We start from the raw sequence: 13,603 nt of genomic DNA on the forward strand, positions 1-13,603 counted from the left end.
CTCATGAACTGGTCGCTATAGGACTCCACGACAACCTTTACTGTCTTTTCGAACTCTCCTGATAGGTAAAGTGGAAACCCGACGTGATGCCGACGCACCCGATATTTCCTTCCAAGCCCAGTCCGAGAGAGGGCACGGAACATGGGCACAAACCAATCAGAGCCTCCCGGCATACGGCCCGTTCTGGCAAAGATTTCCAAGTCTCGATAAAGTCCTGGAAACTGGTGGGGGGAATAGGAGGGTGGTCGTTTTACTTGTCGGACAAGTTCAATCTCATATTCGGTCTCCCTTTCTTGCTCTACCTCCTGCAAAGCCGAAGCGTGTACTGCAGCACCCGTATCCTGGAACCCTTTCCGGCGGGCTTCCAGCTCTCTCATGTATGGTGCCAGTCGTGATTTTCCTCGTATCTCCGCGACAATTACTTTCCCCTTCTTCTGTGGCCCGTACAGGTGCTGCAGCGTTTGGCGTTCGTTCTGCTTGATGGCAGAGACATACGCGTTTCGTTCATCATCGTCGCTCACGAAACGGGGATAATCTAGCTCAGCCTGTATACGGCGACAATAATCTGTCCCCTGCGCGTAGTACAATGGTTGCAATAGTTCGATGCCATCACACGTATTGTTCATAAGCCACTGTAATACATCGGGTGATTGGATCCGCTCGTAGTCCTTCTTCCTGCATATATCGCGGATACTTCGGTCAACCTCGGGCGGGGCGTAAAAGGTTACCAGCTGAGTCGTGCCAAGCTGGCGTAGTCTCATGGCAGCTTGAATCGTTTTGTCTTTGATTTGCGAAAGTCCGAGAGTGACGGCGCCGCGAGCGTCAGGACCAAATTTGAGATCCGTTCCGCGTGTATGGACTTCGTCCAAGTAAACAAGGACTTCATCAAGGTTGTCGGCGTAGGGCGTTGCAAGTAGTGGTGTCTTGGCGCCCTGCTTGGAGACGATCATTGGCTTGTCGCCTTCAAAAAAAAGTGCAGCGCTGGCAGAATTGTCAACTTGAAGCCACGTAATTGCCAATGTGTAGTTGTCCATTTCTAGGATGCTAGCACCAGCGTCGATAAGGATTCGGTACCGGTGCCTGCTCAGCATTCGCAGGAACTTGACCTCTGGCAGGCGATTTCCGTTCCAATCTGCGATCATGAAGTACTTTCTAGATCTTGGTTGCAAAAGGTAGGTCAGGGCTTCCGCATTGGTCTGAGAGAGAGGTTCCAGATCTTCCTGTTTGATGTTCAACGGGAGAAGGGTCTTGTTATCGTTCGTGCCTGAAAATCCAGTCGTGCCCTTGAATCGTACGCTCTCTCCTACACCCGAACGGGAAGCTGTGAGCGGAAGATCCCATCCATTGCTTTGGATCTTGACCTTGAACTGTTTGGCATGTCGGGGGAACACGAATGTGTTGAGGTAGTAATCTATGACGGTAACACGGTAGCGAACGCAGAACCATATCTGGGTTAGCTGTTGGGGGTCGTCGAAATTCAAACTCTGCCAATCTCGCAGGTATTCGGGCAACGTTTCATCAATCCATTTCTCGTACAAGCTGGCTGGGTCGTCTGACTTGAGCATTTGCTCGATGGCTTCGCGGGTCTGGTCCTGGGTCAGTCCGCCGTGGTAAAAGGACAAACATGTAACTGTACGGTAATCATGAGGTCAGTACAACATTGCATCATCGGGTGAATCCAGGGCCCGCCTTGGGAAGTTTATGAAAGAGCGGACTTCCATGAACCACTCACGTAATATCGCGACATCACAATGGCCGTACTCGGACTGTTCACTTGGTACACCTTTAGCAAGGTATGGAACTGCAATAGGATCTCTGGCTGGATGGAGTCCATATTCAACGTTCCATCGCTTCCTTAGCGTCGAGATCAATATTCGTTGACAGAGCAATCCTCTGAGAAGGTAGACTATTTGTCGGATATGGATTTGATCGGGACAAAGCTTGTTAATGCGGTCAACTGATTGTGGCCGCATCTTGCCGCCCGAGAGGAATTCGCGGATTGCAAGTCTGTCCTCCGGCCCGAGCAACTCCAAAGGCAAGATACTCATTCGCCCTTGGAGAATGTCGCTGGTCAGGCGGCGAATCAGTTCTTCCTCAATGTCCCATCGTAGCAGGTAAATTCGCAGAGGAAAGCCACCTTGCGGTCGTCTGACAACCTGTACGGAATGGCTGAAATTATTGGCGAGAGTGTAAAGGTGCATGTCCACCAAAGCAAGAACAGCTTCTATTATCAACCACCGGGTCGGGTGGCCGTCGACTGAACAAAGGCTGCCAGAAGGATATATAAGCTGCGTCTTCACCGCGAGAATGTGATCGCTCTCGTCCATTATATCTCGTGAGGTTATATTCAACCATTCTTGTGTTCTCAGCATAACAGTTGCCTCTGGAACCCTCTGGTCCAGCAACCGCTGCTGCCCACTCAACATAAATGAGAGGTTGTGTTCAGGGACGCACAACATTATACCACTCTGCCTCTGAATTTCGCGGTGCAGCGAGCGGTATAGCTTGATGACGTCTTCTTTTGTTGATGTTCTACGTGAAAATGGGATATGGCGGACTTGCCGACCAAGCAGACCGCCAACACTGGTCGACAGAAGTTGGGCGGTTTGGTGGAGGAGAGCCTTGGGTACAATAACTCGCACCAGATTTTTCGTATCTGCAAGCATTGTCGCAACCATTGGAATCACACAGGATGTCTTTCCTTGGCCCATGTTCATTTGCAAAACACTGTTCCCAGCCTTTGGGGTGGCAATCGCTCGAGCAACATCGACTTGCGTTTCTCGGATCAAGATCTCTGACTCAATCTCGAGTAGGAGCCAGTCGGTGTGCTCATACGGGGACCAGTTCGAGTGTCCAAAGTTCTTCGCTTCCTCTTCAACACGAGAATCCTGCTTGGCCCGATAATACTTCTCAATACGTTTGCCACGTTGTAAGGCAGTTATTGATAGTCCCATATTGACAATACTTTCTTTCAACCCAGTTCCGAATGTCACCTTCGAACTTGAGCGCAACTGCTCGAGGAGAGTGATTAGCGTCACAATCGGCCAAAGTCGACCGTTTGTAAGCCATTGGATCTGCGCTGCTGTCACCAACCGATTTGGTTGGCGTAGCATGACATCGATAGCATGGAATCGCTGGCTGATACAGCTTTTAATATCACTCATTCCTGGTAGGGCTCGAACATCCATAGTAGCTTCTCTCTCCCTATGAGATCTCAAAGCCTGGATACTGCCCCGAAGGTCTTTTGCATAGGCTGCCGAAATGACTGAGTCGGGGCTATCGATGCGTCGGATAATATCTTCCAATTCCTTTCGGATGGCTAAGTCTCGCTCCGCGACAGCTGGAATATGTTTGGCATTCTTTCTTGTTAAGCACAAGACAGATTGGACAACACTATCAGCATGAACAGAGGGACCATACGCAGCTGTCTTCATCAAATCTTTACCGAGTCGCGGTATGATGTATCGCCCAGGCGGCCTACTGAACACATCGTCGTTTACCACGAAACATCGCCTCGAAATGGCAGCGTCTGAAAATCTGACGCTCAACAGCTTCTGCACGCTTTCAAGGTGCTGCACGAAAACATGGTTGTCGTGTAATCTTCGCCAATCAGGAAGTACTGCCAAAAGGGCCGCCTGTGTGTCCAACAGACTTGACTCTTTGAGTCCTGCGAGTATAGGTTTTTGACATGGCCATTGCCGGATAAGGTGCTCAGCAAACCCTGTGCAGTTTTGGTCCGCTTTTTCCTTATGGGAAGCCCGAGCTTGGAAAAGCTTTTTCTTTGCCTTTGCACTGGCAAACTCCATCAGAGGTAGATCTGCTGGACCAGACACCCGGAATGGCTCAATCAATCGCGATATACTCTCAACTGTAGGTCTCTGGCCCGGGTTAAAGTGCTGGTACTCCAAGGTCAAGGGGTAGTCGAGAGATCGTAACTCTTGGTAAAGGAAGAATGCAGCGATTGTGCGTAATAGTGCCATAGGTGCGTTGACTCGGAACGAAATAGTAGCCAAGAGGAATATCACCTCGTACTCGCATCTTGATCGTCGTACTTGATTGACCAAGGGCCCCCAAAATTTGCACACATCTATTTCAAGCCTTTCGCTAAGAGTGAGCTGTTCCGATTCTTCCGAATAGCCGTGTATGGAAGCGCGTTGTGCGAAGGCTCCAGGAAGATCCTGCACAGTCGCCATCGTAAGACGTCTTGCCCTCACTAGTTCCACTATCCCGTAGCGTTATTGTATTTGATGCTGGTATCACTTGGGGTACCACGAGATCTATATCTCAGATCCTCCGCATCTCTCAGCTGTGGGAGTGATTCAATCGATCTTTCGTGAAGATGCCGACGAATTAAAGATCGCTTTGCTAAGTGAGGGTCATCCGACACAGGTTTGGTTACTGCCGTGGTATTGACAGTCCCAAAGACTGCTAAATTTGCCGACTTTTGGAGTATAATTTCCACTAGTGGTCGGAAAGCCTCATGTTGGTTCAACACTGGATGCCGTGCATCCCAATGCTCACGTTTCATTGTCCTTTTGTCTTCGGGGTACCACTCGCGCTTCGGCGATAATTTCGCCAGAGATTGCAGAATCGACAGGGGAGTTGTACCAATTGAAGTCCAAGGTTGACTGGTACCCGAGGCCAGGAGGTCCAGTGCTTCTTCTGTACCAGTTCTGCCTGTGAGAGGGTCCGCTTGAAAGCTGCATGAGGTGAACGCGTGAACTTCGGCCTTTTTGTATATCATAGTTGGCTCACAAGCGCATTCAAGTCGTCCCAACGTGTCGTTTATGGAGTACTTCAAGTAATGCACACACACACACAATTTATTAACGCCCGGGCGGCAAAGCCGAAAGGGCAACTGACGCTAATCTACCGTACATTCATGAATCGCTTCCTTATCACCCGAAGCCTTTGCATGTCCCATTTCCAGTTGGTCACTCCACTTCCGTCAGCACGTTCCTGTTCGGAATCCCGTGTGTTAGTAGTGTTTCCTGGAAGGCCAGCTTGAAGGCCTTTCTTCAAGTGTCCAGCATCCTATCCTCGGCAGCTGAAGCGGCGCCTGCAGTCTGAGGCACGGGTTGTTAGTAGTAGTCGCGTTAGTGGGAAGACTGGTTCCTATCCAGCCGACCTGTCGCCATGGCAAATCGTATCGTCGCTCGTACGGCCTCCATGTCTGGGGCCCAGAATTCATTGTCTGAGGGTGACTTGCCACCCAAGTAAAAGGACAAGTTGCTCCTGTGGGTGTCTGTGCACTGTAGCATCTCTGTTCGGTATGTTGTCCATTTGTTGCATCGGAAGAGGAAGTGTTCCACCGTTTCTCTCGCTCGTCCGCATTCGCACTGGTCGGTCGGTGCCGCTTTGATCTGATATAGGTATTCGTTCAACCTCGCTTTCCCTGTCCGGAGCTGGGCCAGAACGCTGGCTTCTTTCCACGAAAGTCGGTCGTACAGCTGCCTCGTGTGTTTTCCTGGAAGAGCTGTGTCGACGCGCTTGGAGTGTTTCCCGACACCTTCCGGCAGCTTGGTCAAAGCACTCCGTTTGGCCCATGCAAGATTCAGTGTTGTCGATTTTGCTCCTGGCATCTTGGTCCCTGGTTCGGCACCTAGCCGTGTCGAGGTCTTCGCTTCCTTCTTCGCGCGATCCATAAGTTCGTCCTCTTCATGCGTTGGTAGCCAGGCGACGACGATGTTGTTTCCTTCCCTTCGCAGGCTCGAAATGGCCTTGTAGGCTTCACCGATGTGTCGTTGCCCAGACTGTTGACGTGGCTTCCTCAGTGTAAGGGCCGCTGCTTTGTTCCTCGTCACGAACAGGATCTTGCGGTACCGGAGCTTCGGCAACGAACGTAGGGTGTCGGCTATAGCGGCTAGCTCTCCCGTGTACGGGTTCTGCTCTGTTCTTTCACCGAGTGTAATGGCGCGGGCCAAGTGCAGGCAGTCCCCTCGAATCGAATTCTGTATTTCGATGGCTGCACCAAAGCCCACTAGCCCGTTCCTGGCTGAGCTGCTCACCGCAATGCGCACCGCCCAGTCTGTACGCTCGACGCTAAAGTCCGCTTCCGACTCGTCCGCGATCGTCCTTATCCGGCTCTCCCACGGGGCTAGTGCGAACGGTTCGATGGTTTCCAGCTCTTCCATGGGTATGTCTTTCAGCATGTCCGCTACTTGATAGAATGGCGATCGATGGTATCTCCGGAACTTCCGTATCCGCGCTGTGCTGCTGCGAAGAGGGTTTGTCGGTGAGAGGGTGTGGATGTCCGTCCACATTTTAATTGCCCTCCGCCAAAACCGGTCTTGGACCGCGGCAATGTGGGCCTCGGCTTCCGCCACGCTCGTAGCCACGGTCATGAATGTTCCCACAATCGCCTGAGCCCCTATCCTTTGGATGCGGTGGACGGGTTTCGCTGCCCTGTACCTGCACTCATGCATCCAGACGTTTGACGCGTAATCCACCACCGGCGCCACCGTCGCCGTGAAAAGCTGTCGCGCCGTGGCAGGGAGAGCCCCTTGAGCCGTCTCAGCTCCAGGACGGCCTCCAGCCCTTTGGCCGCGGCTTCGGCAATGTGTTCCTTGTACTTGAGCTTCGTGTCCATGATAACCCCCAGGATCTTGACGTGTTCCTTGGGCCGTACATCCCGTCCTTTGATGGTGAAGGGTGCCGGGTCGGCTTTGTACGGTTGGCGGGCAAAGTGAATGATGGCTGTCTTGTCCACTTCGAACGTCGCACCGCTCCTTCTTTCCCATGCGAGGGCGTCGTTGATGATGGCTTCTATCCCTTCGCGGTTGCTCTGCGCTGTTGGGCCTGTGACCCAGGCCGTAAAGTCGTCTACAAAGGCGACAGCGCCCCCGTAGCAGTCGATCCGCCGCTGTACCAGATCTGCATTAAAGAAAAGGAAAAGGATCGGAGACAGGGGGGACCCTTGGGGCAGACCCGCCTGTGGTACGCTACGGCTTTCGGACGTGTGTCCGTTCACCAGGATCGTCGCCGTACGACCTGAGCAGAAAGCGCTGATCCATCGGAGCAACTGGTCTGGTATTCCTCGCGCTTTCATCCTTTGGAGAAGCCTAACGTCGAACACTCCGTTGTACGCCCCTTTGACGTCGAAGCTCACGAGGCTGAGGACCCTCCGACCACGCCAGGCAGCGTAGATCTGCTCCTGTAAAAGCATGAGCGCCTGTTCTGCTGACCGTCGTTTCCGTGCCCCAAAGTTGTTGGTTGGAAGGAGCCCAAACGTCTCGACTAAGTACGAGATCCTTTCGGCAATGATCGACTCCATCACCTTCCCGAGTGTTGATAGCAGCGAGATCGGCCGCCAGGCTTTCGCTATAGTATAGTCTTCTTTGCCCGGCTTTTTGAGCGGTATGATCTTCGCATGGCGCCATTGGGTTGGTAGCTCTCCTTCCTCTAACGACGTACGGAACAGCATGAGAACCCGTTGTTTGACCACCGGCCACACTTCTTTCCAGACAACTACCGGCAGGCCGTCCTCCCCGGGTGCCTTCCAGGACTTGGCTACGAACAGTTGCCGCTCGATCTCTTCCATCGTGATCGCGCGCATCTCGATGGGCGCCCTCTGCGGGCGGTCCCCTTCGTCGGTAATCTCGTCCGGAAGCGGAGGAAAGAACTTGGTAAGCAGTTCTTCCGCCTGCTCCGTATGGTTGGAGGTGCTCGTCCCATCTGCCCGCATCAGTTGGGGGACTTTCCCAAATGCCGTGTCGTCGCCCGCTTTGAGGTACTTGGCTGCCTTCCAGATGTTGTCGTTGTCGGCGAGGAACTCGTTCCAGTGCTTCTTCTTTTGATGCCGGATGGCCTCGTGGTACTGCTTTGCCGCACCCTTCGCCGTCACTTCTAGGTCCTGTCTGGCGCAGCCTGCCCTTCTTTCGGTCCGAGCTCGATTCCTCCAGTAAGTATAAATGCGTCGGAGTTGCGTTAGGTCTGTCGTCCACCAACGTTTCGCGTACGGCGATGGCTTGGCTTTAGGAGTCAGCACGTGCACTGCTTCTAGGACGACGTCCATCAGCCGGTCCGTCTGCTCTTGAACCGTACCGCCCGTGGCCGTCGTAGCCAGTGCCGCTGCGATCCGGGTGTTGATGTCCTTATTGATCTGCTATTTATACTAACATTAAACAAGGAAGGCTCCCATGTCGTGCGTGATCAGGTGCTACGCCATGATCTCAAATGGGCCACATTCAATAGCGCGTATATCAATGAGAACATCGAGTTTGATACCCAAAACGCCCTCCTGGGCGAGCTAACGGAAGATGCGTTGATTAGCCTATGAACTCATATTGGTATGTGGCGTGACCCATGCGCTCGAAGAAGTATGGTGCCTCAAGAAGTTTGGGAGACCCTGCCCTTGGATCCCGAGATTGAAGCGCTGAAGAAACAGAGATACATCCTCAAACTGGTCAGTATCGATACAAAGGGCAGGGAAATGAGGCAGCTCGCTGAGTTATGCAGTTTTCTCCTCTGCGTCTTTGTTCGGTCTGGTTGTATGCGAACTAGTAAGCAGAGTACGAATAGCGCTCGTAGATTATGTATGGACGCTACGGGCAACGTTGACCTTGTTGCTCATCGTCGAGGCAAAAATAGAAAAATTCCCTGATGATCAAAGACAGAGCGTAGGCGCATGATAATTCAATCCAGGTATACTATATTTCTCGCTGCTTGTACGGTTCGATATAGTGCGACCTTAAGGGTATTGTATTCCAATCTAAGCATCCCTCCCAGCTGGCCAGTTGAGTGAAGATGATGCTTTTGGACTGATAATTGGTGGCCCTGATTTCAAAGTAGTTTCGGTTTGGCAGGCGCGAAGACCCGCGCCAAGGTTGCGATCATCCACATGAGCTATGTAACGAGTTCGTCAGTTTACTCTGCTTCGCATCACCTATCGTGCGAAATATTGAGGGCCAAGAACGATGCTTCACGTACCACTTCCTCCAAGGGCTTTATACCAAAGGCTAGAGGCAGGTAGCCATCACCATCGTAGAGCGCGCGGACGAGGTGTGCCTTATTTTTCTTGAAAACGCCCGCCGAGAGTGCGTCATTGAAGTACCTATTTGCACCGGGGAACCCGGATGGTCAATAGACAGGCTCATGACTCAAACAGCAAATAAGACACTGTAGAGATCAATTCTGTTTGCATCTGACTGCATTTGGCACTTACTCGAGTTTGTACATGCCTGGAGGTTCAGCTCTCTCTTGCGCGACCATCCTCTCGCCGGGGAAGCTCCGGATGCTATGAACAGCTTTTGATGGGACGTAGAGCGTGGGGTCTCCTGCCTTAAGGATAATGACCTTGCCGTCGACAGTGATTTCCAGTCGACCTTCAAGGACGATGTGATACTCTCCGTGTATCTGTTGCTTTTTGTAAGATAACCCGACATCCGGCGCAACCGACGGGTTAAGCGTGAGACGTTGCGGAGTGGGAATGGGTGGTTCAGTCGACAATGACCAAAGCGTTGGCGGCTGCAGGCGCTAGAGACAATGATGATGATGGAGGACGTTGACTAAGTTTCCCAAGTGGATCAATTAAATACCAAGTCCGGGAAGGGGAGTGCATCGGAAAAAGGAGTGGAGCGGCAAAGGGAATCTGGAAAAAAAAAGAGAAAGAGAATATGAAGGGGTCGGGGGCTGGGCGTGGCCATAGCGCCTTGCTGCCTACAACGGGTAAGCGATAATGCAATCGATAAGTCAGATTAGGCCGATAAGATCTGGACAAACGATGGGCGACATGAATTAGTCGCGTGTAACCTCGAAGCCAGATAACCTTACATGAGCACTTGAATTTGTACAGTGACGATGTTAACAATTCATATACGCGAGCATCGATAGTCGACTAAAGGTTTCGCCATCTCTTGATCGTTTCGGGATGCTCGCGGCGGCCCAGTACCGTTCCCTTTAGCGCTAATGTTTCCCGATGTATTTGTTCCGCCTCCGAGTACTTCCCCTGGCTCCAAAGCACTTTGGCCAGGTTGTTTATAGTGTTGAGATACTTGTGGCCTGGCACCGCCTCCTTTAGCGCCGTTGGCGGTGCAACAGAGCGGATCGTGGATGGCGAAGTGCTGACAGGAGTTGAAAAGATGAGCTCGTGCTGCAGTCACTCGAGACCATCCGACAGCGTCCCCTTGCTGACGAAGGTGTAGCCGTATGGTTTAAGTTCCACTTTGAACATCAGTAAGCTGCAGCGAAAGGTCGGTGGGTTTAGCACAATCGGGCTCGAGGTCACTGGGGTACCAAAGGTGGGTTGGGGATGATAGAAAATTGCACTACAGGCCCCTAGAACACACCATTATTAACGTGGAGCAGGATCGCAGCCCCGCGCGCCATTAGGGTGAACTATCCAATCTTCCTGCTGCGCAAGAACTTCTCTCCAAGACACACCGAAGGAGGATGCTAAGTGGGAAATTGCTCCTCCAGAGCCTGCGACAGATCACAAGAGGCTTCTAGACATTTTGTCACTGCTCAGAATTAGAGTTGAGAAACCAGGCCCAGCGAAAGCACACTTTGCTGGACTTTTTACAAAGATCACCTTGCTTCCTTGTTGATGGGAAGAAGGACACAACATATCGCTGATCAGGTGGTCCCATACGGCTCGATACCCCGCAAGATACCGCGCAATTCGCGAACCGTAGGAAGTTTCGGGTGGGCGCTTATGATCTAAGCAGTCACAAGCCATAAAACCGAATCCCGGCTGATCGCCGACCTACTAATGATCCTTTGATGGAAGAAGCAGCTTCTTGTGTTCCGAGTAACTCACGATCGAGCAAAACGGGTCAGGTGTAACGCTAAGACTGGTATGAACCGACTGTGGGCTCCAGTAGTAACGTAACAACACAGAGCACACGTACACCAAGTCTTAGTAGCTGATGGTACTAGACGCTGCGGCACAAAGCGTAATGTCGAAAAACGCGAGGCAAGCCACGCGCAACTAGGAGAAGAAGCGACTGCGTTGTCGTTGCCCGCCAGATTGTTGGAAATAGACTGTCCTATACCTCTGGCAATGCTCTCTTGGTTGAAGAGTCGCTCACCTCCACAAGCGCACTACGATTTAAACGTAGGCGTTAGTTTACTTTAAATAACTGCACTGAAATATGAAGAGCACTCTTGGATTATCCTTGCGCATGAAGTATGTTCTAACTCTGCCGTGTCCAGCTCCTCGACTATTTAGTAGCACATTCCTGATCACACCTCGAAAGTGCCGTCTTAGTCTTCCACATAGGGCACAGCATGGCGTTTACGCAAAATCACATGCGATAGGTCACCGAACTTGCTATGCATCGGAAAGGTGCACATCGCCATCACCATCAAGAACCCGGACACCTAAACTAAGTAGGGGGCCTGCGTAATGCTTGTGTCCCCAAACAACGTACCAGACAACCGAGATGATCGTGAAAGCAGCAAAAACTACCGAGGCATAGTTCATGCTCGCCGAATCTACTGGGATGGTAAAGGGCATGCAAAAGAGTGGAATAGCCAAGAGGGACCAGCCTGTGTGTATCAGAATGGGGGTCCAGGTTTGGGTTGATTTACTTACAAACGGTAACAATGTTAGCAAAAAGGCCAAATGAGCCAAGGTAGAAGCTGCCCGTGCGGACTGCCTTACGTCCTTCAAGTATGCTGATCACGATGGGAGTGGCATAGGCTGTGGTTAGTGCAATGACGCCAACACCCGAGAAAGCATTGAATGCGGCTGTAGACCCGAAGTACAGAAGTCCTAAGATGATTTGGATGGCCATGCTGAGCATCATTGCGTTGAGAGGGACATCCAGCTTGGGGTGAATCTTCTTCCACAAACCTGATCCCGGAATAGCCCCGTCACGGGCAAACGCCCACGTGGCTCGGGAGGCTGCAGTCGTGCAACCTATGCCACATATAACAGCCAAGACCAGCAATGGAATCAAGAGACCGAACGCTCCCCCGGCCGAGCCAACTGCACTTTTGATGATGACAGGAACGGGCTGGCCGGATTTGAGAGCGATGAGTGCTTGGATATCGGGAAGAACAAAAACAAGAGGTATCATGAACAGCAAGCCCGCGAAGGTATTGATGACAACCGTCAGAACCATGGCCTTGGGGACTTGAATTGCGGGCTGTCGAACCTCCTCACACATTCTGCCACCATCAGCATAAAGGGCGAAGCCAAGGTCACAGAGAATATGGACTTACGAGATAATCATCCCCGTGGATGAAGTTGCATAGGCTGCATGGAGCAGCCCAACCATGAACGACCAGCCTGGTGTCCAGCCAGAGTTGGCCTCAAAGTGAGTGAAGACAAAGGTTGCCTTACGGCGGCCTTCCTTGGCAAGGGCAAGAACGCAAATCGTAATTACAACAACACCAGCCAATGTCCAAAAAATAGCAAATGTCTGCGACCATTAGCACGTGGTGATTAGAACACTCCGCCAAGTCGGGTATTCGTTCGGCTTACATCAAGGATCGGGAGCCATCGGTTTCCCAATGACGATACAGCGTTGCACAACAGTGTAATTCCCAAGAAAACAAAGAACACTTGGTAGGTCTCACCAACAAAAACGGAGCTTCCATCGGCAGTTTCGAAGACATTGACACAAGCGACCAAGAATAGTGTTGTTCCGAAGTTAACCGAGAGAGTGATGGTGATGTTGCCAACAACATAAAGCCAACCGCAAATCCACGAAGCAACCCTTCGCCAAGCAGGACTCGCCATCATATAGGCCTGGTAATAGACTCCGCCGGCGGTTGGGTAGACACTTGTGATCTCACCGAGAGAAGAGGCGACGCAGACAATAATTAAAGATATTGCAACCCATCCCCAGATTATGTCGACAGGACCACCTCCATTCAGGGGATAGAACATAGTTGTTGCCAACCCATACGGGATGGATGCAAGAACGAATGACATAAATGCTACCTGTAGCGTTGACCGGTTTCGTGACATTTCCGGCTTGTAACCCAGCGCTGCAAGCAGCTCGTCAGCGGAGCCGGAATCTTTCTCGGTCATAGGCTGCGCCATGTTGGCGGCAGTTTTAAAGTTTTCGCGTTTCGTATCCATAGAGGGCGACTTGGATGTTCCGGCTTTACTGCAGGGCAAAGAATCAAACGAAGGTTAATAGGTACGGGCGGCGGCCTCCGAGGTTTTGCAGGTAAAGGGCGACAGCCACTGTTATATATAAGACACAAGATAGTGAGTAAGAACGGGTGTGAGGGAGAGAAAAAGGGTCGTTTGACTGAAAAGAGGCTTCGTGGCAGAGGGCTGAGCGGGTTAAGCGGGCCATGAAAAATTAACGCTGGAGAATGCAAGGGGTTGTGCTCTGTGACATGGCCCATGCTCACCCACGCATCGCTCTGCAGCTTCACTGCTTCTGCCTTCCAAGACCAACCGATTCGTAGCCAATGGGGTGAGGTACGCAACAGGCTTATGCGACAGGACTCTAAGGCATTCCCAACAGCGAAAATGGACCCTGCGGGCAACTTATCTCTATTAGCGCCTCGTCGACTGGTTCACAGCTATGCGTACGCCCAGCCGCTGCGCTAAGGTAATTTCTTGTTGCATCACTGTCATTTTTTAGTGCTGTAGGCTACCTTGTTGCAGCACCTGCGCCCGCCATGTTCGTAGTGTTGGAAT

The 13,603-nt window shown here is 51.8% G+C and overlaps 2 protein-coding genes across 2 annotated transcripts; both read right to left on the bottom strand.

Annotated features, from left to right (window-relative positions):
* Nucleotides 1–2,083: 2,083 nt before the first annotated feature.
* On the bottom strand, nt 2,084–4,193 carry PG998_014526 (uncharacterized protein; the record flags this gene model as incomplete). The annotated part of the gene is made up of 2 exons (XM_066881342.1): nt 2,084–2,156; nt 2,455–4,193. 2 exons carry the CDS (start codon nt 4,191–4,193, stop codon nt 2,084–2,086), a joined length of 1,812 nt encoding a protein of 603 aa, XP_066723473.1.
* A 7,076-nt stretch (nt 4,194–11,269) lies between these two features.
* Nucleotides 11,270–13,057, bottom strand: PG998_014527 (amino acid transporter; the record flags this gene model as incomplete). The annotated part of the gene is made up of 4 exons (XM_066881343.1): nt 11,270–11,487; nt 11,534–12,111; nt 12,166–12,365; nt 12,428–13,057. Coding segments are annotated over 4 exons (1,626 nt in total), but the record flags the coding sequence as incomplete, so codon positions are not given.
* Nucleotides 13,058–13,603: the final 546 nt, after the last annotated feature.

The sequence above is a fragment of the Apiospora kogelbergensis genome (assembly GCF_038363985.1).
Source record: "Apiospora kogelbergensis strain CBS 113332 chromosome Unknown utg000012l_segment0_segment0, whole genome shotgun sequence".
In the NCBI taxonomy this organism is placed as follows: Eukaryota; Fungi; Ascomycota; class Sordariomycetes; order Amphisphaeriales; family Apiosporaceae; genus Apiospora; species Apiospora kogelbergensis.